This window comes from Ptychodera flava, chromosome 1, assembly GCF_041260155.1.
Source record: "Ptychodera flava strain L36383 chromosome 1, AS_Pfla_20210202, whole genome shotgun sequence".
NCBI lineage: Eukaryota > Metazoa > Hemichordata > Enteropneusta > Ptychoderidae > Ptychodera > Ptychodera flava.
In genome coordinates, this window is record NC_091928.1 from 31,726,909 (window position 1) to 31,753,266 (window position 26,358).

At 36.6% G+C, this 26,358-nt stretch overlaps 3 protein-coding genes across 3 annotated transcripts in view; all 3 read left to right on the forward strand.

Moving 5' to 3' along the window:
- LOC139135286 (uncharacterized) overlaps positions 1-22,039 on the forward strand; it is an 82,896-nt gene extending 60,857 nt beyond the window's left edge. Inside the window, exon 5 of the mRNA XM_070702609.1 lies at positions 21,682-22,039. Coding sequence (XP_070558710.1) covers positions 21,682-21,881 — 200 coding nt within the window. The 3' untranslated portion in view covers positions 21,882-22,039. The remainder of the gene's footprint in view (positions 1-21,681) is intronic.
- LOC139146970 (uncharacterized) lies at positions 15,639-21,349 on the forward strand. The gene is made up of 6 exons (XM_070717858.1): positions 15,639-15,948; positions 16,822-17,307; positions 17,707-17,789; positions 20,207-20,273; positions 20,632-20,895; positions 21,342-21,349. Exons 1-6 carry the CDS (start codon positions 15,639-15,641, stop codon positions 21,347-21,349), a joined length of 1,218 nt encoding a protein of 405 aa, XP_070573959.1.
- A 1,668-nt stretch (positions 22,040-23,707) lies between the features above and the next one.
- LOC139144037 (uncharacterized) lies at positions 23,708-24,460 on the forward strand. Its single transcript, XM_070714689.1, has one exon. It carries the CDS (start codon positions 23,708-23,710, stop codon positions 24,458-24,460), a length of 753 nt encoding a protein of 250 aa, XP_070570790.1.
- Positions 24,461-26,358: the final 1,898 nt, after the last annotated feature.

A 26,358-nucleotide genomic window follows, 5' to 3' on the forward strand; every position in this document is an offset into this window, starting at 1 on the left:
TCCGAGCAGCAATTTTAGGTAAAAACTGATAAGTTGACAGAGGACACCAAACAATGATGGATGCCGATCCATGTCGCTCACAGTGGAGCTAAAATGTCATCAGTTAGTAATTTCCAGATATCAAAAGTATAGATTATTCATCCAATTAAATCTCATAGTTCAAGTTAATATTATTCCAGAATATTTATCTCTCAGATACCTGCAGCTGATATACAGATATTATACCTACTGGTATGTATCAAACTCATTGACAGTACGAGTTGACTGCTCTGGCCCACAATAGTCACGAGTGACCTCTTTCATAAATCACCACATTACAATGGTGTTTATGTTTGAAATTAAGAACAACACGGATGCTGATTATGAATGGAGATTTACTTGAAATCAACAACTTCAGTCATTTTTAAAACTATCAAAATCATTGATACTGATATTATGGAGAGTGAAGATTTTTTCTGGCAAGATAAGCTGTCGATCTGCAGTACAATGTTATTTTGAAATTACGGAGTTGACAAAAAGCTTTCTACCTGTATGGTACTTTATTGCATACTAATGAGGTCATAGGTCAGAGTGGATTTTGCGTGGATTGTACCATTCCGACAAAGATTGTGAAGGTGTTTGCAAACAATTAACCGTGGATCACTAAGATATTAAAAACACTCTCAAAAAGAAGAAGGAAGCTTTTGCAAGTAAGAACACGAATGAGTTAAAAGAGGCACAAAGAGAACTACGAAAGGTGAAAAAAAATTGGTAAAGATGAGTACAAACAAAAAATGGAACTAACCTTTAAAGATAACAATATGAAAAAGGCTTGGAAGGGTTTGAAACTCATGAACATACGAATAAACTGTAAACAATCAACCCAGTTCTAGCGATACTGTACAATATGCCAATGAGCTAAACGATTTTTATACAAAAATTGATCAACACGATTTTAGTGATGAACATTCTTTGATTCACACCACTCTTACTGAATTGATCAGGGACAATGACGATAAAATAATCACCGACGAGGAGGTAGTCAGTCTGATTTTGTGTAAGTTGAATTCCACCAAAGCTGTCGGACCTGATAATGTGTCCCCTAGAGTTTTGGAAACTTGTTAAAGTCAATTAGCAAATATTTTCATCTTTATTTTTAACCTATGTTTCAAATTATGTCATACCTGGAAAATGTCATGCATTATTCAGGTCCCTAAAAAGCCTTCCGCAACCACTTTGAATGATTTCAGACCAGTTGCTCTTACGTCAGCGGTGATGAAGGTCTGTGACAGGATTGTTTTAAACCTTTTAAAAAGAGAAGTTTCTCAATTTATCACTTCAATTTGCATATAGAACAAAGAGAGGTGTTGATGATGCCATATTGCAGGTTTTAAACACAGTTTATTCACACTTGGATTGACGTAGAAATTCTGTCCCTCTGATGTTTATTTTTAATTTTTCTAGCGCATTTAAAGCCGCACTTTTCAATCCCAGGTTCTCGCATTAGTGGAGTTCTCCTCCCATTCAAACACATGGCCAGTATGATGTCTGATTTCCATAACATTAATTACACAAACTGACCTCAACCTTTTGTCACATTTTGCTAATCCTGCAAACAGAGTTTATGCAAGCTTTTGATTGACGGTCAGTTCAAATTGCCAACGGTCATTGCAATTCCGCGCCACAAACGCTCGAATTTCCTAAAAAATTGTCTTCCAGTTGCGTTAGACATTGAATATAACCACAGAGTTCGATCGGCAGCAACTTCAAGCCGACCGCTTGGCAGTCTGTCTGTGTTTTTTGTGGCCGGGGAAAACTAAAAAGTGGCATTTTCTGGAGCGTGTGCCCGTGTGTTGCTATTTGGTGTCCACTTACACAATAAACGCCGCCATACCTTGGCGTCCTTTTAAGTGAGGCTCTGCCTTCAACACTATCCTACCACACATCTTAGTCCAAATGTTGCGGAAAATGAATGTTTCCCCTTCAACAGTCGCATGGATTTTTGATTACCACACCAACAGGCCCAAGTTTGTTAAACTTGGCTCTGCTAAGCATAGCACCATTCTTTTCAAGATTATGTACACACAGACAGGTGCACTCTAGGGCACGGTACTTGCCCCATTTCTGTTCACTCTTTATACAGCAGAAGCGAGACATAGTCATGATTCGTGCCCCTTGTTCAAATTCGCTGATGACAAAAGCTCAGCTGGCTGTATATTCTGATTCAACAACGATGATAGTTATTGCAGGTGTGAAATTGATAGTTTTGTGAAATGGTGTGATCAAAATTTTCTACACTTCAACGTTACTAAAACTAAAGAGATGGTGATTGATTTTAGTCGTAGGCACGATAAGCAAGAAGCAGTGTGCATTAAGGGGAAAACAGTCAACAGAGTGTGTACTTACAAATACCGTGGTCAAATTTTGGACAATAAATTAAACTGCACGGAAAACACTTCAAATATCATTAAAAAAGCTCAACCACTTCTGTATTGCTTGCATAAGTTACGGTCTTTTGAGGTAAATCCTAACATTTTTTACACTTTTTATTCACCTACTGTACAAAGTAATTAGTGTTTGGAGCTGTTTGTTGGTGTGGTAACATCTCAATCCAGGAGAAAACTAGATTGGAAAAGATAATTCAACAAGTGACCTAACGGCCAATATAGCTCCGCTGTGTTTTTGTAGAGAATAACTATTTTTGATACATGTTGATGGAGAAGGTGGAAATCTATGATAACTCTTTCAGTGGCCAGAAAAAAGTGGCTAAAATAGCTGTAAAATACACAATGGAAGGTTTCATCATAATTTGAATATATCACATTGGATCATCCCTAAGAACATGTCAACCGAAGCTATTTGACCAGTAGCTTTTTGAGAATGAAATTTTCTGACCAAAATGGCAAAAATTGCCCCCAAAATTAAAATAGCAGATTTCACCACAATTTCAATATATCATATATAAAAATAAACCCTTGAATCTGTATACCAAATATCAAAGCTATCGATGTGCAGTTTTTGAGAAACAAATTTTTTGACCAAAAATGGAAAAAATTGCCCCAAAAACAAAATTACAGATTTCATCAGAAATTCAATATATTACTTAGTTTATCTTTAGAAACCTGTACACCACATTTCAAAGCTATTAGAACAGTGCTTTTGAGAAACACATTTTTGACGAAAATTGGAAAAGAATTGCCCTAAAAATTCAAATTGCAGATTTCATCATTATTTCAATAAATATCATTAACTTTATCTATAGGAACCTGTGTAACAAATTTCAAAGCTATCAGATTAGAAGTTTTGGAAATACACATTTTTTGACCAAAAATGGAAAAAAAATTGCCCCAAATATACAAAATTACAGATTTCATCAGAAATTTAATATATATTACATAGTTCATCTATAGAAACCTGTATATCAAATTTCAAAGCTATCGGACCAGTACTTCTGGAGAAATACATTTTTTGGCCAAAAAATGGCAAAAATTGCCTTAAAATGCAAATTTGCATATTTCTGCACAATTTGAACAAATCTAAAATAGATCATCCCTAGGGACCTATGTACCAATTATCAAAGCTATCTGACTTGTAGTTTTGAAGAAGAAGATTTTAAAGATTTTTTCCTTAAAAATACAAATATGCAAAATGTCACCACGATTTGAACAAATCTAACTGAAGTCACCTAAAGTAACTGCATATCAAATTTTAAAGCAATCGGACAAGCTGTTTCAGAGAAGATTTTTTAACCAAAACAGTAAAAACATGGGGCCCGGGGGCACCGACGTCCTTTGTGCCTCCTTACTGTTTATTATTTGCCATAAATGTGAAATCTGGCAAAAAGTCAAATTGTTTGGACATAAATGAAAGTTAATGTGAAAGTGAATCAAGAATAAGAGATGGAACTCAATAGGATCAACAATATCTAAAACAGGAAACGGTGAACTTATATGATACAGAAGGGGAGAAAATTTAGCCACAAACTATTGTAATATAATGGACAATGGCTAATCTAAACCAAATTACTTAAACTGGATTGTTGGCATTGATTACACATGTATTTATTGTCCATCAAATAGAAAATAAATTTGGGCCATTGACTAAAAAACATTTGCTTGTTACACTCACCACACTTGTACTTAGTATTTGGAGTGTACACCTATCTACAATACAATGATAAAAAGTTTTGACTCTGAAGGTCAACAGTGCATCTTTAATGTATGAGACTAAATAAGCTTACCCCTCAAGTACGTATAGGCCAAAAACAATATTTAATTTTGAATTATGTAGTGCAGGGAAGGACATAGAATATGGTGAAAAGCAAACTAAATATAAAAACTGAATATACAATTATATGGAAATGTTGTTTTACAGTCATGAGTATCTAGTGTGTGCCGAGAGAAAATATTAAAATTGGACAGTATCATCCTGACCAGAGTTTGTCTGAGTGGTTGTTTCCTTCTGATTTTCTGACACGGTGATAGGTAAAATATTATGTTATTCACCATAGTTATGCAACATAGCTTGCATTTTGTTCACAGTAGAACTGAGTTTTACATGCAAGATAACTTTCTCATAAACTGTAAATTCTGGCTTCTGGCAGCTCAAACATCGCAATACTACATATTTTGATATGATATGGAGTGACTTGCACACATATGCAATATGCAGTGACAGTCGATATATTCATAGTAAGAGTCTACTACATTCAAGCATAGTGATGTTGACAACTACATGCATGCCAGTGCACGATTTCAAAGTAGCCAGGAGGAAATTCTAATGGTCTTTTAGTGGAAATATAGGTATTAAACGACAGTGAAACAAACAACATTAGTTATCGTGACCTTGCTAAAGTGCAATCTCGGATCATGTATGATCTGATGATCATGCCAAATTACCATGTCGGATTATGCCGTGATTCTGAAGTGCGCGTAAATCGGTCAACAAAAGCAGACATAGACTCTCGCCAGTCGCTTGTACTGCTTGGTCTCGCGTAGCTTTCGGTACCGTATTTATACAAGCTCGTGCCTTCGGCACTCGACCTTGCGCCTTCGGCGCTCGATCGCCTACGTTGGATTACTACCGCAAGTGACTCCGGATCCGGTCAAAAGAAGGCACGAGGACTGTCGACAGTCTAAAGCACACACTGTCTTCAACAATGATGCTTCGGCGCTCGATCGCCTACGTTGGATTACTACCGCAAGTGACTCCGGATCCGGTCAAAAGAAGGCACGAGGACTGTCGACAGTCTAAAGCACACACTGTCTTCAACAATGATGTCAAAATCAATGCACAACTGTCGAAATTACCCAAAATAAGCAACAGAAAACTTAAAGTTATCGCTGTGTCGAAAGGACAGTACATCAACATAAAACGACGCTAGTTTGTTATGACATGGAGGTAGAAGGACAGAGCGAATTCTCTCGCTCTCACCCAGCTATTACTAACTTCCCAGGAGCTGGTCCTTGCAAAACAACGCTAACTTGTTATATGCGCATGCGCATATTAAGGAGAGACCCATTTGATTTCGGGGGGGGGGGTATGCAGGAAGTGGGTATGGGAACTTTTTTTGTCAGAGAGACAGCATTTTTTAATTTCAACTGTCACACCTGCATCAATTTTTTTATCAAATGGAGTAGCAGTGCAATTTTTCAAATTTAAGCCAGTGTTTCACATATCACAGGATGGTTTTTATATATTCATTTTACATTCCAACAAATGAAAACAAAATGGAAAGTCTAGTATATATACAACTTTCAATTATAGAACACTTTTTTGGCAAATCAACAGTGATCAGTACTATACCTGCTTTTCTTTATAACAGTCAATTCCTTTTAAGTTCTCAGGGGAGATGTTATCTTTTGTGGTCAGAGAAACAAGGCTCACACATTGTATTTCATTATATTTGTTGTTCCTCAATTTTTCTTTGACAACTTGTAATCTTTCTAACATATTTATGTTGAGAGAATAATATATTGGTTTTTACACTAGTTTATTGACTCCTGTCTTGTGTTTTCAATTTTCACAATGTACAGAAGTCAAATAGTCCCATCTAGATATTGCCTGTACCATTGAGATATTGCAACAGAAATCCAGAAATATGATTTCTTGGGTCAGAAAAGGGAAGGAAAACATCGAGTGCACTGAGGTGTAAAGTAGTGAATGCTTATATCATAAGTGCTGGGGAAAAAAAAACACATGAGAATTGCTTGTGGTAAAAACATTTGCGCTGCCTATGGCAGCATGCCAGCAAAGAACACATGAGAATGAATTTCCAAAATTTTGCTCATTTCAACTGCATTATGACAATTCCTTTTTTATTTATTTCTGTCTGTTATGAGAATTTTTTTTCTCAAGCCATTACAGGCTTATTTTTTTCTTTTATTTCACCTGGTGACAATTTTTTTCTCAAAATCCTCCATACCCCCCCCAAATCAAGTGGTTCTCCCCTAAGTGAGTCCCTGACCTATGCGGGCCAGTGGATTACTTCCTCAGTAGAACTGATATGCCTGCCGGTACCATCATTCTTCAGTCGATCAAAGGCGCCTTTCGTACCAAAAAATACACGACAGCCGTAAAAGTGCATCACTGTCAACGTCATAACTATAGAATATATTGAAATGCACAGTGAAACGTTCAAAAACGTAAAAAATGTGCCCACACCGAGAAACAAGATGGCGTCCGATTCGATTCTTCAACTCAGATTTTGTCCTAGAGTTGTGCGCATGCGCAGACGGTAGCTTTAACGAAAGCGAGTCAAAATCAAGTAATATAAAATAAAATGGATAAAAATATTGTTTAAAATAATACAAGGCATGTATCACCAAATTTTGAACATTTCTGACGGCATTTCAACTATACGAACACCCATGCCAAATATCACAATAATCAAATCAGTGGTTTTGAGGAAAAATTGAAAATAGTGGTTATCAGAAAAAAGCTAAAAAAGTGACTTTAAAATGATTCAATCAAAAAAAGAAAAAAGACCGTTTGAGATACATGCCCAAGTGACCACCAGACCAAATTTCAGAAAAAGTTACTGAAGCGTTTCTGAGATACCTGCGTCCACAGCATACGGCCCACTGTATGCAACAACAGAGGCCGCGTCATCACATTAGTACTTTGGGCCTTTGGCCCAAAGGACTAAAAATGCCCCAAAAATACAAATATGCAAATTTCACCGCGATTTGAACAAACTTAAGTGAGGTCACCCCAAGTGAACTGCAAGAACTGCAAAATTATTCTTCTCTGAAACTGCCAGTACCATTGCTCTCAAATCTGGGTTGATGCTTGCAAGGGTGTTACCCTTCTAATTTGTTGAAATTATGACAAAAATTGGAAAAAATAACTGTTTGGGGGCAATTTTTGTCATATTTGGTCCAAAAATCTTTAAAAATATTTTCTTTTAAAGCCCCTGCACAGAAGCTTTTACATTTGGTATAAAGATGTCCGGGGATGACAATAGTTGGATATGTGGAAGTTGTCCTGAAATATACAAATTTTTATTTTAAGACAATTTTGTCATTTTTGGTCAAGAAAACTTGTTCTCAAAATTGCTTGTCTGATAGCTTTGTAATTTGTATAAAAGTCCCGGGATGTTATTAGGTAAATGTTCTGCTCAAAGTGTTAGGAAACCCCCAAATTTGTATATTTTAGGTAATTTTCTCAGTATGTGACCTTAAATGACCAACACCAACCCAGAGATGCTGTGAGAGGTTTCGACGGCTGTGAACATAATTTTGTCATATTTGGTATCAATTTTTAGGAAAATTTGATCAAGAAAACAAAGCTGAGGGAATATTTTCATTGCGGACCAATTTTTGCAAATTTTTCATGTAAGACACACAAGAACTGATAAGAACTTTGGATCCAGGATAATTCCAGATGTAATAATCACCCCCACAGTGGAAGGCGTTTCACTATCTGTAACTAACTTAAGCGCTGTTTACATTCGAATGATAGCACTCATAGCAACTTTAGCAACATGCATAGCAGAAACAGCTAGTCCCTCTTAGTTTGAGCAGGTCTGTTAATATGTAACAGTTCATAAACAATGACAGAAAATGACTCAAGGTCAGTTGAGTAGCCTGTTTCAGTCACTGGCATGCCACCACTCCTGCACATTTGCAGGATTTCCCTTTTTCTTATCTCATTTGCACATTTTTGACACTGACGTGTTCATTTGAACAACGTCACATCTCAACCCCTGCATCAACCTGTACACCAAATACTGAGATGGTAGCTTTGGCGGTATGGGAGCCTTTCCGTGTGACGGACATACATCCACACATACATACGCACATACATACATACAGACAAAAAGACGCCACCGACTCACCATATAAGCTCTTTTGGTATTTTATACATACCAAATATGAGCTAAAAATCCCCACGGTTGTAATAGTGGTGCGGCATGGCAAACCCATTGTGCATTTTGTGATAAAAGTACCAAACTAGCCTCAAATGTGTCTTAATATGTGCTGAATAAATTCAGATACCGAGCCACTGAAAATCTGCCAAAGCGTTGCCATGGCAACCATTTTTTTCCAAAATAGTTGCCAGACAGGTATTTCTCTCCTAGTAAATGTCAACTGCAGAAGTTTTGAGGTAACTTTAGGTTGGATATTTTCAATAAGAAACTGTGAAAAGAGTTATTTGAAAATTCATTTTAATTTTCTTCACCACCTGACTTGTTAAACGGGTAAATACAGACAAAAAACACAATTCTTATGCATAAAATGCACGGTATTATATCCTATAAAAGGATGACGCTATGTAAACAGTCAAGATATGTTAGTCCGTAGGCTAGAGGGGTCTACTTGCACCCCTAGGATAACAAACCTATCTTTTTAGAAGCCTTCTTGACAGGAAAATATAGGAATGCAATAGCTGTTATGGTCGACTTTTGAACGGTTGCCCAAAATAAACATTTTGCTCCCCACGTGCATTTTTCTTGTAGTACTTGTAAGTCATCTGCTAAGTTTTTTTAAACATAACCTGACTTGTCGGATATCATTAGAATGAAAATTTATTCCTCCTTAAAATGACATATGTAGTATGCAATATCCTCGATAGATTTCTTATGAAATGGGACCAAAACTTACCCAATACCCCAAAATCTGAAATTTTACCACTTTTTTACCTTGGCATAACAAAAAAGGCAATGCTTTGTATGACATCTGTTAATTCGCTACAGGGACATGTCAAAATGTGAATAGACTTTTGATCGGAAAAATATTGGGATGCTATAGGTCTACCGGTCATACTTTAAAGGGTACCGCAAAATTACAGTATTGTCAACTCGCATGCATTTTCGTTATATCTGTCTTCTTGTAAGTCATCTGCTGAGCTTATTTTTTACATAACCTAGCTTGTGGGCTAAAATTGAAAAGGGATTTTATTCTTCTTTTAGATGACATATTTTAATATGCAATATCTTCCATAGCTTTTATAAAATATGACAAAACTTACCCCATACCCCAAACTTTATATTGCAAATTACTGTCACTGCTTATCTCAAATTCTACCAATTTTTACCTAAACATATTAAAAGGGCAATTCTCTGTGTGCAATCTGTTTTATTTGCTACGGAGACATATGAAAATATGAAAGAGACTTTTAACAGAAAAAAAATTTGGAAAAGGGAACTGTAAAGTCAAAGTATTGCGAATCGCATCTTGTTTTTTAAACGTCAAATTCTACCATTTTTTAACCTAGACATATAATAAAGGGTAATGCCTTGTATGAAGTCTGTTTTATTTGCTTTAAGGACCTGTCACAAATACGAAATAGACTTTTGGGCAATGCCTTGTGTGAAATCTGTTTTATTTGCTAGAAGGCCGTGTCACAAATATGAAATAGACTTTTAACTGAAAAAATATTGGGACGCAACAGCTGTCACAGTCATGTGTTGAAGGGTACCGCAAAATCATGATTTTGAGACCCACGAACATTTTTATTAACCATGTCTTTGTTTAAGTCATATGCCGAGCTTAACTTATACATTACCTGGTTGTGGGGTATCATTAGTAAAGCGATTTATTTTTTTTAAGGTGAACTTTTGTAGTATACAAATATCATTTACATTTTTTATGAAATAGGACCAAGACTTACCTAATACCCCAAAAGATTACATTTCAAATTACGGCTTACGTTTTACCATTTGCTTTTGCTCCACACAATACAGAAGGCAATATAATGCTTATATGAAATCCGTTTTGTTTGTAACAGACGTATGTCAAAATATGAAGTGAACTTAATATAATTTAGTCGCCACTGGGATCATATTTCTAGGGGTACACAGATACGGCAAATTTCCTGAAACATATAAATTTTTATCAAACACGTCTTTATGAAAGAAGTCAGCCAAAATCATAGTCACGGATGATCTCAAAATATTATCAGCATCGTATATTAAATTATTTTGTTTCAAGTTTGTTTTATAAACTGTATCAATGAGCACAGCTAATTCAACAGTTTAGCTGATCCAATAATCGTTTCTAAACATTATACATTACATCAAAATTACCTGGGCGTTCCTGAAGAAAAAATTGTATAGATATATCAGAAAGCTGGACTTTCTTCATTAACAAAATATTATGGAATAGATATACCTGATATTTAGCTGCTCTAATTATCGTTTCCAAACTTCATAAATTAGAATAAGTGTCTAAAGATATGTCATATAGCTTGGCTTTCTTCAATAACAAAATAAGGATATGTCCAATATTTAGCTGCTCTAATGATAATTTCTAAACTTCATAAATAAGCAGAAATTTAGCTAGCCATTATTAGGTACTTTATTCCTGGATATATCCGATATTTGGTCGATTTAATTATCGTTTCTAAACTTTATAAATTGGCTCAAGTTTAGCTGGCATTCTTCAGTAAAATATTTTCAGGATATATCCGATATTGAACCGATCTAATTATCGTTTCTAATCTTTACGAATTAAATCAAAGGATGTTCAATAGTTTAAAAGCATGTATCTGATACTTGATCGATCTCATTATTGCTTCTACACTCAGTATACTTTTTTAAAGTAGTTCAGATTTAGCTGGGCTGACATGTTCAAAACGTTCAAATTTGGTAATAGCTTTTCTGTAATTGTATGTCACTGAATGTGCAAATGATTTATTGTGAATACAAACTGCGTAAATTCTCTGAGATTTATGTTTTAATCTGGACTACAGTGTCACTGTTTGTATAGGAAGGTTCCCATTTGATCAATAATTGGCCAGCCACACTACCTTGCTTAGGTCTTGGGTGTATACGTGTCAAGTGGATAACAAGAAAATGATTGGCAAATATTTAGGATTGTCGTTTAAACTTCTTGTCTCAGCCTATGTAAACACCATGGAAAGGAATAAAATACTCGCAAGCTGACTAGCTATGCAAAAGCAAGCAGAGATCCGGGGAGTGCCAAGCCCGGACGTGACGGACAAAAGTGCAGGATTGTGTTTTAGCTTTACTTTCCCTACCTTTCACGTTTGTTTAAACAAAAGAAAGTCGAGTAATACAATTTAATGTATGGTGCCTTGTTTTTGCATTTTGCAAGTTATGTACGACCAAGAAATTAGTCCCAAAATATACGATGTTCAAAATATTATAGGCATGAATCATATATATATATATTTATGCAATAGACCATCCACATTGAAATAACTCTAAAACCAATATCTAAATCATGAAATTGATATCAAATTACAGAAGATAAGTTTCATGTGAAATGAATTATGAAAAGTTATGTATAAAATATAGTACATATAGCCGAAAAATAATATAAAAATATGATCGTGTTCTCCACGTGGTCAAATTTTAAACGGCCGCACTTATGTACTAAGTGTAGTTACATGATAAATCTCTAACATTGACAATTATGGGAATATATAAGAGATTTCCCCCAAAATGTTATTATTTTTCAACGTTAAAACTAGAAGGGTTGTTATACAATAAATGTTATTGTACTTTTTTGTATGTAGGCCTACGCGTGAATGTAGATGAACGAGAGTGAGAGATAGGGTTAAATTCCCCGCACAATTTTCCATGTCAGGCCTTGTGATTTAACACCCTGCAAAACTTGTCAATGGCTGACTTATAACAATTAGAAAAGATATTAGTCAATGTCAAAATATTGCACATATTCGTCATTTCTACTCAAGAACACTCCATCCATTGGAAGAACATGGGACAGGCTGTAATTACACTTGGACGCATCATACCCTCCCCACCACAGCCATGGGCCAATCTAGGCCTATTTGCAAAACCTGGTGAGTGTCTCACGCACCAGCTACAACTCCAAAATGCTCAAAACTGGTGCACCCAACGATTAAAAATAAGAATAAAATAAAAAAAACTCTAAACAATACCTTCTGATAGTCTAACTACATAGAACAGCTGACAGCTGACCATCGTATAATACTTTCAATTTGACAATTTTGAATCTTCCACTTTTGCCTTGTTTCAACCATATTGTCAATAATTGTATTAAGAGAACCGTTTTTCCAGTAAAATGAAATTATAAAACAATAAAAATGCAAATAGTAATCTTAATATGCATTTATGATGGTAATACATTCACTATTCACAAGAGACTCATCCCTAAGAGCAGCAACTGTGGGATTTTACAGTAATTGATGGTCGCCATATTTGAAATGGCCGCCACACCAGAACGAGGCTCTACCTGTGAGGGATCGGTATTCAAATTGATTTTAAAACAATAAATATGCAAATGGTAATCTTAAGGCATTTATGATGGAAATACGTCCTCTATTCACCTCAAAATCATCTGTAGAGCAGCAACTATGGGATTTTATAGTGACTGATGGTCGCCATTTTTAAAAATGGCCGCCACACCAGAACGAGGCTCAACCTGTGGTGGCTCGGTATCCAAATTGATTCATATTATAATAATCTACATTCGTAACAAATTTCATGCTTTTATCACAAAATGCACAATTGTTATGAAAATTTTGTTATGCTGCACCACTATAAATACATTTCCTGCCATCTGGCCTTATGTAAACATGGTCAATACCAAGGGATGGAACATTTGATTTTCAAGAGGGGGTAGGGTCCAGAAAATTGATGAGGTAGCATTTATTTTTTACCAGATCCCCTGTACATTTTTCCCCACTCCCTTTTCTTTTAAACAAGCTTTCTCTGGCTAATTTTTTGTTGACAAATGTCCTTAGAATTGCTTGTCCCATTGCAATAGAAGTTGATATGCATGTTCCTGAAGAAGACCTCCAGTACCTAAGTTGGAGACCTTATTTTTTTTGGTCATCCATGTTTTTTTTTGTTTAAATATTTCGTGAATGGACCAATTCAAACCGAATGTGAGCACACAGTGTCCTCAATGGTATTTTTATTATTTGTTGCCGGATTGCTTTGAAGCAGATATTGTAATTTCTTTATTGAGATCAATAAAGTATTTATTATTATATTACAAAGTAGAGGACATGAGTCAGGTGTCGATTTCACACACATCAATAGAGATATTGATGGAATGATTACACATTGGATGAAAAGATAGGATATTCTGAATACAAAAGGAGAAGAAGGTTACAGGCAAGGTGCTGGACATTGGACACCTTATCATCAAATTATCCAGCAGTATAGTGACCCATGTATATTGCCTTACTTGGTAATTTGTGGGCCCCTCCAATATTTTGTTTTTTGTTTGTTTAGGTTAATGGTAGACACTCTATGCATACCGGTATGTTGAGGGCAAGCTACCATAAAACATATCTGGGTTTAAAAATCAGAATAGTGGCAGCTGCTTTTATCCTGTAATCAAAGATTTGACATTCATGAAAATCATTATGTGGAGAAAGGTTAATTCGGTTTCAAACAACAACAGAGAGTGAGCTTGTTTTATTAGTAACATTCAGTGTGTCTACACAACAAAAACTGCCCCATTTGGATTCTCAAACTCGATATATCATGAGCACATACATCAGCCTTGCTGGCTTTTAGTTTGTGTATATACTGGTATATAAACACCCATGTATTGTGTATAGTCAAGCTTTGAACCAGTTTCAACTTAGAAGAAGAAAAATCCTGAAAGCAACTTAACATCATTCCTCAAAATTCATACTGCCTTGTTTTCTCTTTTGATACAGGTCCTTTTGTACAAACAAGTATTTTAAAGTCTTTCATATTCAAGAACAACTTTAATCAGTGAAAAAAAAAATCCTGTGAACCTAGATACTTTGACATTGATTAGCTGTATATATGCTGTATATGGTCAATTGAAATATTATGCAACAAACAAAGGCCAACATGGATGCACTGCTTGTATTGCCATCATGGAACAAAAATCCACAGGGTTCAACAACCTGGCAGCTGATCAGTGACTTCTGTGAAAAGAGACTGAAGAAGAAGGCTACTGAGTTGTCTGCAATTCACTGCACTATCCTTGATGTTGAACTGAGTGAATTACAAGAGGAAGATGCAAAACACTATGGTGTAACTTTGATCCCTGCAAAAAGACCCAAGTGGTCTGATCCTGCTGTAGATCCACTTGGAGTACACTGGCTTCTCAACTATGATAAATACTATCCAAAGCTAGGAGAACTGAAAGATATTGGGCATGTGGTGGCACTGTCAACTAAGACAAATAATGCTGCATCCGCGATACATGAAAGTCTCTTCCCTAAAGCCAAACTGCACCTGGTGCCTTCTAAACCTGCTGCACTGTTTGTTGCAAATTCCTGGGATAAAGATGAGCTAGGTCTCACAGCATTCCACAGATCCCTCATCCAAGATTTCTGTGAAAGAAAGGCAAGTGGAGAAGCCCTGACAGCCTACTCGATGGTACTTGATGTCAAAATCAGTGGTGACCAGAAGAAAGATGCAGAGAGTCATGGTGTTACCTTAATTCCAGCACAAATAGAAGAACTAGCTGATCCCAAAGATGAACTTCCTGCTTTGATGAGGTTGGCACATCATAAGACATACTATCCAGACCTGAGAGAATTGGAAAATGTCCAGTACGTATTCGGTTATGCTCCAAAGACAGGATATGCTGCTGCTGATATCAGAGCAAAACTGTTTCCAAGTGCAAAGTTAGTTCTCATCAACCATGCTTCTCCAGAATCTGACTGCTTACAAGCTGAAGAGTACGGTATACATGAATTTGAAGAAAAGATGCTGCACATGGCAAGTAAAGCAGACCTGATATTTTCCATCGGACCCAAAATCCACCAGTATTTTCAGAATGCATACAGGGCTGAGGTCAATGGTAAATACTTGTCAGAGATTCCACATGAAGAAATTCTCCCAAGACCTGTCAGCTGTCAGTTGGGAAAGGATCCACAAAAGGGAGAATTCAACAACACTACATACTGACATGTGGTCAGATTGATACACAAGAAGCCATAGAAAGATGTGATGTCATGGCAGCTTCTATTGGTGCTGCAGCTAATCAATGGAAGGCACTGCACACAAACTCTCCTAAGTGGAAGCTACAGGGTGTCTCCGAACAAGCAGACAATACAATGGAAAAGTTCATATTCGACAAGATGAAGTGTCCTTATATCAACCAACACTTCATCCAGGCAATTCAGCACAATCTCTGCTCAGATCTCTACAACAGTCTCACCTCTGTCTGCCCCTGCCTTCCTATGTTGATTACAGCTTTTATGGATTAGAAGCAATGGTATCTGGTTTACCAACAGCTGTCGATGAAAATTCTCATCTGGCTCACTTCATCATGGAACACTTTGAAGATCACACTGATGACTCCATTGTTAAAAGTCCTGAAAAGAACCTGTCCGAGAAAATAGTGAACCATCTTCAAAACACACATGTGGCCTTTAAGAAAGCAAAGTGCCTGAAAACAGACTTAGTGAACAGTGAAGTCATATCAACAAGTTATGCAAGGTTTGCCACCCTTTTAACTACACCTGTCAAGCAACAAAGTGGAGATGACAGCGAATATCAAGGAGTGGAGAAAGACAAGAAAGGTATTCATCTAGTTTGAATTTCTATAATGACTGTAATTGTTTAAAAGGCAATTAAATAGTCATCAATTTTGAAATCAAAGTTAACATTCAAAATCAATGTGTTTTTTGTTGTCAATTGTAAAATGTTTAGTTGTATCATTTACAAAGTTTTCCAATGAAATTTTTTAGAACTTAGATTAGGAAATGAAATTTGCGGTTAAGCAACAGCTTTTGAAAGAATAAGTACTGTAATGTGGGATTCTTATAAAGCGTGCATACTCAAATTAAAGTTTAAACACAATCATTTACATTTCCTCTTCTGGTGATTGTAAAACAGACAACTTAAGACAATGAGATCAATCAGTGACTGTAACAGCAAGAACTAAATTGAAGTTGAGAAACTACAAAATAATTGAGTAGATTATGGAAAACGAAACAGATAAAATGTCCATAGTTCACAGTTCAAGTCTTAAACTTTTGGAATTTTCCTAAGTCAAAAAGATGGCAGCAAAAGCTAATTGGATATAAATATCATCGAATTTGCAACAAAAATTATCCATTATCATTATTAGGATGTCAATATTTTACTTGATACTGGTTCAATATTGGCAAAGGTTACTCCTTTGTGTAATTTAACCATGTGTTTCTGTAATATGTTCCAAATTTTATTCCAAAAGCTTGTTTGAGGCTGTCAATATACACTATCTAATATACACTATTTTTTCATCATGTGAAAGACGTAGTGAAACAAGTCACAACCTTCAAGCAAAAGTTATATGTTATAATTCATGTCACTGTAGATACCAATACAAAGACAGTGTATCAAACAAAATTGTACAGGCTTTTGTCCTTTTTCCATTTATGCTGTCTTCTTTACACCATTCATTTCTACAGAATCTCTTGATGTACAGATAGAATTGGACAACAATATCTATGACCAATGTCTGAAAGAACTAGAAGAAGAAATGAAAGACATCCAAGCTCAACTAAGAAAGGAAAAGATGGATGAAATGGTGACCAAACTGAACATTGTATGGACAGACTGTAAACGAGCAATGAAACGCAGAGTAGAACAGGTAGTGGCTGATGAAGACGACTGTGGAGAGGTAAAGAAAGTCTGCAAGAAAAAACTTGGTGATGAGGTGGATTCAACAAGCTTGACAGCAAAGTCCTTGGGAATCTTGCTTAGGTTACTAACTCTTTATAATCTCTACAGAGTAAAACAGACTTGTAGATGTGGAAGTCTGGCCAAAGCATTTGAACCACTACTGATAACAGATGAAATGAGAGAGATTGCTGCAAAAGTTGGAATCAAACTACAGTTGAAGGCAACATACAACCAAGAGAGATTCAAGAAAGTTGAACTTTTCTTCATCAAACGTAAGTTTTGATAATCTGAATAGATTGCCTTGTAATTTTGTAATAATTGCATATGGTTTGATGGGAAAGATAGTATGATAATTGTTTCAGTATTATATGTATCATTATTTGCCTTTTCTTTGAATCACTTTTTTATCGTTCAATTACACTTGTTTTCACTTTTGACAAATTTAAATTTATAATAAATGGCTGAAGAATAATTCGGAAAAGTTTTATTAATTAAAACAATGACCTATTCAACCATGAATGAAGTGGTGTGCCTCCTAATATGCTGATGCATAATCAGTGAGTCATTAACTATCCTTTGCGTTATATTGTGCAATCACTCAAGACAACTTCAGTTTTCGCACTGCTTTCAAATCATTGAATATGACTTTAAGTTGTTTTAAAATATTGCAGGAGATGGTGGTGGAATTCAACCAATGAAAATCCATGATGTCCTGGCAGAAGACAGTGCTGAAGATGTGCAGATGAGTTCCAATGTGAGTAAAATAATATAGTATTATTTCATTTCATTATGTTGAGATAGTCTGCAATGACAGTTATTGAATTCAGTAAATTCTAAATTCAATTAAAACTCACAATACATGGCACCATGATGCCTATCATGTGACACTGCAATGGTAGAGTTAGAATGAAGTTGTTAGTTTGTTTTACTGTAATAACTCTAGACAGCAAAGTTTAATAAAACATACAGCAAAATGTGATAGCTTTGATTGACCCTTGGTGAATTCCAAATGTTACTGGTAGAAATCTGTGCACATGTAAAAACACAAGAGAGTTCATTTCAACTTCCTTTGTGAGTTTATTTTGCTACTGGGCAAAAAGAAGTAAGTTGCAGTACTTATCTAAATCCAAGGGATTAAACATTAGCCAGTGAATATACTTGACCTAACCACTCAAACACTAACAAAACTTACCAATTATGTTGGTGGTCAATCCCATTGTGGTCTATGAATGATGGAACATATCTTTTGACTTTCAAAAGATATGAACTTATGAATTACAGTATGATTAATAACAGGTCATTGTAAATGCCATTGTCCCCGCTTGTGATTTGGAATTTGTCACTGGAAGTAACTACCTGTAAATTGAAGTTAATATGACACACCTGAAAAAAAGAAATGGGGTAACATGCCCGTATTGGATTGGTTTGTAAACAAGGTGGCATTAGTATGAATTGCACTTATACCAACTTAGATAGATATATTGTATATGGGTATATTGTGAAATGTAAAATTCAACTAATCAGCAAGAAACTGGTCCAGGCATATCTACGTAATGGCTTTGATATGCAAAAAGTCACCAGGCCTAATATGAATAAAAAATGCTTCTATGTTCAGTACAGAAGAGACTTACCACAATTAAAAATAAATACTGCTAAATGCATCCTGACTGTTAAATCTTTACATGATAAACATCTGCAGCAAGTTTCATCATATTTAGTGAGATCAATCAGGATGTTAATCACTTTTAATTACAAAATTTTCTTTCCCTGTTTAGAGGCCCAAACTTAGTACAGATAAAAATGAGGTTGTTCATACCAAGGTGGTAAAAACGTAAAGCCAATCTTGGCTGCCACCCTCATTACAAACTATCATTAAATAAGTCAATTAGTAATTAACCAACAGGATGTTGGTAAACGTTTTTGCTTTCTAATATAACACTGACAGATTATCACTTGTACCACGATTTCTTAAAATTTGATGCAGTATTTCTGAGCATATCAAACTAATAAGGAAAGTTCTTTAAATGTGCAAATTAAAAAATAATTAACATGACATTGATACATGTCTTTATTCACTGTTAAACCGATGTGAGTTAAACATCTGTACAAAGTTTCATCAAATTCTATGAAGCATTTCTTGACATATCAGGTTATGTTGATGTTACTGCAATTGATGAAATATGAGCAGTAAATTGAGATGATACTGCTAAATTTATCTTTGCATGCTATTACAAGACTTGTGAGATCAACATCTGTACCATGTACCATGGTTCATCAAATTTTCAGCAGCATTTCTAGGTAGATATAACTAATTATGAAAATTCATCAAATATGCAAATTAGCAAGTAATTGATATACCGTAGTACTGTTAAATGTCTTCGCATGCTATTAGAGCTCTGAGAGATCAACATCTGTACAACTTTTCATCAAATTTGATGCAGTATTTCAGGACACAGCACACTTACGAGGAACGTTCATTGAATATGCAAATGAGTAATTAATTAACATGATAATTCTCAATGTCTTTGTACACTATTATGGGACTGTGTTCTAAATTCTGTACCAAGTTTTATCAAATTTGTTGCAGTATTTACAGATATATAACCCTACTAACAAAAAATTCATCAACTATGCAAATTAGCAATCAATTGACATGATCATGCTTAATATCTTTGCACAGAGTAACAGCTCTGGTATATGAATATCTGTACCAAATTTCATCCAATTTGAGTCAGTATTTCTTGACATGTTACTGGAATCATCAAAATTCTTAAAAGATACAAATTAGCAAGTTATTGACACAATACTGATAATGTCATTGTGTGCTATAAGAGCTCTGTGTGACCAACATGTGTACAAAGTTTCACTAACTTTGGCACTCTCACTCCAGAAACAGAGCTCTTTCTAAAATATCACTAATTATGCAAACTATCACTAATTATGTATGTCACACCCAAAATAATGGACGTGCATATGTATGCCATAATATTATGCCCTTGTACCATGTTAGAAAGGAATTGGCGTATGCATGTCTGAGATATCTGTGTGGAAGTTCGGACTGGACGGAACCGAAACTATAAGTCCCCCAACTTTGTCAGCAGGGACTAATAAGCAAGCATAACAAAGTTTTGCATGCAAATGTACAATAATGCTATAATCTTTATGTTTTAGAAGGCTGAGGAAACTGGTTATGTTGAAGACAACGTCGCAGATATTTCTGAGGATGATCTTAAACAGGGTAGGTACTAACTTTATAGGTTTTACCTTTGACACAATAGTATGATTCAGCATTTTGAATCAGTGAAAAACAATCAATAAAAGCTCTTCATCAAACATGACATAACCAGCATACTATTTATTTCTAATTTATGTAATTTCAGTTACACACACAGAATGGCTTAATTTATATGCACAGAGCTTAATTCATAACAAAAAAGTCATATTTTTATCAAGGGCCAAAATAATAATCACTTGTAACATTCAAAAAAAATAACAAAATCAAGAGGAATGCAACTATGTCAATTTAAAATGATTTATCATTCTAGCCAAATTAGTTGCAACCTTAGTCATTTTCATATTAATAATTTTTGATGCAGAAAAGGATCCATCAAAGTTGTTGCTACTTGAGGTTGACCCAGCACTGGAAATTAAGTCATCCACTGAGACTAGTGTACAGACAATGTTCAAAGCTGAGAAGTGTATCAGACTGAAAGGAAGGCAGTGTGATATGCTGCAAGTACTGACAACAAATACAGACACAGTTCAACATATCCTATCCTGTAGACAGGATGTCCTAGCACTGCTGGGTGTTACAAGGTATCTCTTGACTGATGCAGCAACTCAGGACTTAGATACTCAAGGTAACAATTACAGCTATTGTGATTATTCCAAAGAGGTAATAACAGCATTACCAACAAGTACTGTTGGCAAATGTAAAATTTCACTCAACACTAACTTGTGGTGACGTGCATTCCTGGATTTGTGTCAATAAATCTGTCGACTAATTTCAGTAAAATGAAATCATCAAAAAATTTACACAGGCATACTAAAAGTGGTATGTTATTTGCTTCTGATGGTTTATAATCTGAATTATTGGGAAAGATCTGTGTGCATTTATAGTTTTCAATAACAAGAAATTTGAGTCACAAATACCTGTACAATGTGTGTAATATGATTGTCTTTATATAGATTTGACTGGAAATATTATTTTATAATTTGGATTAATTCATGAGTGTAGAGAGCAATTTTAATTACTTCAAATGTGGCCATAAGTGTGATTATGAAACTGTTAACATGAAAATTACAGCTCAGTGATTGAAACACAAAGTACATGTATATATCATTCTGCTGATTTAAAATGCATTAACAGGAAAGCCCTGCTTTGTACAGGTTTTTATTTCATACTCAACATCAAGAAGAGAGGTTGCTTGGTTTATGTAACAATGATAATGGTATCTTTTTTGGAAGACATATTACACAACAATTTGTTTTTGAATACTGTGTTGAAATCACTTCTTCCATAAATTTCATAAATGTAATCACTGATTGCACAAGGCAGCCTTCAGTCAGATCAATCAGTTTGTTTTTCCTGACAACTACCTTGATTATTGTAGTGTTTATAATCAACTTATTTTCCATCATTACAGAAATGGAGGTACAACTCATAAGAGATGGCACTAAGGTTCTAACTCTACCAGCATCAGATGAAAATGTTATAAGTTTACTTTGTAAAAGTTTACTTCCATGTCAAATTAGCCAGATCCAAATCACAGAGTACATAGTTAAGCAGCTGTTAGCACAAATAAGTGAGAATGATCTTCAAAGTCAGTTCTACATCATCAACTAGAAGAAGCTAAACAGGAAAAGGCTACTTTGGTAGAACACATTAGAAAATTAACTCAGACAATAGACATAACTGAAAAGGAATTGACCAAACGTGTTGACAAGTCTATGCACGAGAAACTTTCATCTGAACTGACAGAGAAGGAAAAGATCATCTGTGATCCAGAGGCAAAACTGTCAGGTCTGGAAGAGATTTTCCCTGAGTTGAAAATACAAGGAAAGGATGAAATGAAAATTGGAAGTCATATCATGAAGATGAGGAAGGACCAAAGGTAAGATCTTTTGAGTCTCTCCAACTTAATGACAAAAAGACTATAAAACTAATGATTAGATATGATATTTTGAACCAGGGAAAATTAATCATAATGCAAAAGTGAATTCTTAGTAAAGATATGTGAAAGAACATGGAGTAAAGTCAATGCTTTCAGACCAAGATTTATTCAACATTAAATTAGAGCACTGAGTGTCACTAAATGTACCTGTAAGGTAAATGGGTCACTCAAAGTCACTGTTTATCTGAGTCACATGAATATCTATTAATGTGACTCAGATTAACAGTGGCTTTGAGTTGTGTTGACAAGGTAAATTGTAGGGGTGTTTCAACAACTTGCAATAAACGTTAAATAAATTTATCAAAAGTTGCAGACACTACTTGACCTTTAAAACTTCGACAAAAGATTACCACAGACTAGCTGTCATATCTATTCTTTAAATCTGTTTGTAGATGTCATTGGCACTACACTGGATGATGCTAAGAGTAAAACAAAAATAACTGACAATGAGGAAGACAAAACACTGCAACAAAGTACAGCTGTCAGAGATGGAAGTGAGATGGAGACAGCCACATCAACACAACCTGAGATGACTGTCAGGGAGGGAAGTGAGATGGAGACAGCCACACCAACACAACCTGAGATGACTGGTATGGAGGGAAGTGAGATGGAGACAGCCACACCAACACAACCTGAGATGACTGGCAGGGAGGGCAGTGAGATGGAGACGGCCACACCAACACAACCTGAGATGACTGGCAGGGAGGGAAGTGAGATGGAAACAGCCACACCAACAAAACCTGAGATGAGTGTCAGGGAGGGAAGTGAGATGGAAACAGCCACACCAACAAAACCTGATATGAGTGTCAGGGAGGGAAGTGAGAATGAGACAGCCAAGCCAACTCAACCTGGGATAACTGTCAGGAGGGAAGTGAGATCAAGGCAGCTACACCAACAAAACCTGAGATGAGTGTCAGGGAGGGAAGTGAGATGGAGACAGCCACACTAACACAACCTGAGATGACTGGCAGGGAGGGGAGTGAGATGGAGACAGCCACACCAACACAACCTGAGATGACTGGCAGGGAGGGAAGTGAGATGGAGACAGCCACATCAACACAACCTGAGATGACTGTCAGGGAGGGAAGTGAGATGGAGACAGCCACACCAACACAACCTGAGATGACTGTCAGGGAGGGAAGTGAGATAGAGACAGCCACATCAACACAACCTAATATGAGTGTCAGGGAGGGAAGTATGATGGAGACAGCCACACCAACACAACCTGAGATGACTGTCAGGGAGGGAAGTGAGATAGAGACAGCCACACCAACACAACCTAATATGGTGTCAGGGAGGGAAGTATGATGGAGACAGCCACACCAACACAACCTGAGATGACTGGCAGGGAGGGAAGTGAGATGGAGAAAGCCACACAAACACAACCTGTGATGAGTGTCAGGGAGAGAAGTGAGTGAAGACAGCCACATCAACACAACCTGGGATAACGGTCAGGGGGGGAAGTGAGATACAGACAGCCACATCAACACAACCTGAGATGAGTGTCAGGGAGGGAAATGAGATGGAGACAGCTACCCCCATACAACCTGAGATGAGTGCCAGGGAGGGAAGTGAGATAGAGACAGCCACACCAACACAACCTGAGATGATTGGCAGGGAGGGAAGTGAGATGGAGACAGCCACACCAACACAACCTGGGATTACTGTCAGGGGGGGAAGTGAGATGGAGACAGCCACATCAACACAACCTGAGATGAGTGTCAGGGAGGGAAGTGAGATGGAGACAGCTACCCCCATACAACCTGAGATGAGTGCCAGGGAGGGAAGTGAGATGAAGACAGCCACACCAACACAACCTGAGATGAGTGTCAGGGAGGGAAGTGAGATGGAGACAGCCACACCAACACAACCTGGGATTACGGTCAGGGAGGGAAGTGAGATTGAGACAGCCACATCAACACAACCTGAGATGACTGGCAGGGAGGGAAATGAGATGAAGACAGCTACCCCCATACAACCTGAGATGAGTGTCAGGGAGGGAAGTGAGATGGAGACAGCCACATCAACACAACCTGAGATGACTGGCAGGGAGGGAAGTGAGATGGAGACAGCCACATCAACACAACCTGAGATGACTGGCAGGGAGGGAAGTGAGATGGAAACAGCCACACCAACAAAACCTGATATGAGTGTCAGGGAGGGAAGTGAGAATGAGACAGCCAAGCCAACTCAACCTGGGATAACTGTCAGGGAGGAAGTAGATCAAGGCAGCTACACCAACAAAACCTGAGATGAGTGTCAGGGAGAGAAGTGAGATGAAGACAGCCACGTCAACACAACCTGAGATGACTGGCAGGGAGGGAGGTGAGATGGAGACAGCCACACCAACACAACCTGAGATGACTGGCAGGGAGGGCAGTGAGATGGAGACAGCCACATCAACCCAACTTGAGATGGCTGTCAGGGAGGGAAGTGAGATGGAGATAGCCAAATCAGCACAACTTGAGATGGCTGTCAGGGAGGGAAGTGAGATGGAGACAGCCCAATCAACACAACTTGAGATGGCGGTCAGGGAGGGAAGTGAGATGGAGACAGCCAAATCAACACATCCTGCGGTGATTGGCAGGGATGGAAGTGAGATGGAGACAGCCACACCAACACAACCACAGGTGCTGGGAGAGGGCATCAGAAAAGACACAACAATGTTACCTGAAGCACATGTTGCAGAAAAGAGCGTCCAAGAAAGACTAGTTACCATGGGAAAAGAACATCAGAAACGTAACATATGTTTTTCATTGTCTACTGCAATTGATAAGTAATACCGGATCTGTACATCAGCCTGTAAAAGTGAAGTACTTGTACAATGATAGCCAGTGAACATTGCACAAGGCAAAATATTTATTTGGCCATTGGTTGTCATTTTTTGCAAAGTCTTAAATTTGAATATTGGCCTTGATAGGGTAAAAAATACAGTTAAACCAGTAAACAGATAATTTGAGAAAAATATTCTGATAAATGCCTGTGCATTTTGCCTATGTACATTAAAGGAACTGAAATGAGCACTGGTAATTGGAGTTTTAATGGAAGATCAAAGAATACTACATGTACCAACAGCTGGGGAATGGTCATTGAAGGAGACAAAGATCATTTCTTTAATTTTTTGGGACTGAGATCTCTTATGAGATTCTATAATTTGTCTGAGTAATTCCCTCACAGAATTGTTGGATCAAGAATATTTTTCTCATTTCTCTGCTTAATTTGACTGAAATACCCAGTTGATACCAATGTTTTTTTGTGCAATAAATAACACTACTGTACTGTATTTGACTGTAATTTTTACAAGTATAAGAGAAATATGAGAAATGTATTCCAACAAACCAATGATCTGACGCGGAACATCTTACATTCTAGGGGAAGTTTGTCGAACACTTGCTGGATAAAGGAATTTCCCGACATGTAGAGATGTTCATCCTCAGTCCATTGATAAACATCAGTTCTGTGTGTTTGAAATAATAGGACAGAACTTACTGTTGATGTAGGTATTTCTTATCCATCCACAGAGAAGAAAGACTCTGGTGGCATTTTCAGCAAGATCTCCAAGCGTATCTTTGGACGTAAAGAGAAATCTGATGGTAGTACAGCGATGCCTGAAAGTAAACAGGAACAGAGGAGTTCAGTTAGTACTGGTGGTGAAGAGATGCCTAGTGGTTCAGTGTCCTCTAAGATGTCTAGTCGTACAACACATTCTGGAAGTAAATCTGGTAAGTAATACTGTTAATTGTAAACACTCTATGTTTCAGAATTAATTTTCTACGCTTGTTGAGGAGATAGGTGCCCTTTTAGCACTAGTATATTTTTTACTATTTTACTTGATTAAACTCAAATTGCAACAAAATATGAACTGAAAATGCTCCTGTGTTTCAGTATATCTTGCCGTTGTTTGTAAATTGAAACTCTTGCCAAAAGTTTGGAACTTCATTGAAATTGTTGTGGTCAACCACGAACAATATTAACCACAGATTGATTTCAACACTCTTTAAGTATAAATGCATATACCAGTATGATTAGTTGAAATGAAATTAATTTCTTTGACTGCTGTCATTGTATCACCACTTACTGCAATTGGTCATGAACTTCAAGCTATATGCCAAACTGTGAAAGATCATTAAATATGCAAATTAGAGATTT

Coding starts and splice junctions, on each gene's coding strand:
- LOC139146970 (XM_070717858.1), top strand. CDS start 15,639: ATGGTATCTGGTTTACCAACAGCTGTCGATGAAAATTCTCATCTGGCT. Junction 15,949..16,821: donor AGTGGAGAAAGACAAGAAAG/GTATTCATCTAG, acceptor TCATTTCTACAG/AATCTCTTGATGTACAGATA. Junction 17,790..20,206: donor ATGTGCAGATGAGTTCCAAT/GTGAGTAAAATA, acceptor TTTATGTTTTAG/AAGGCTGAGGAAACTGGTTA.
- LOC139144037 (XM_070714689.1), top strand. CDS start 23,708: ATGAGTGTCAGGGAGGGAAATGAGATGGAGACAGCTACCCCCATACAA.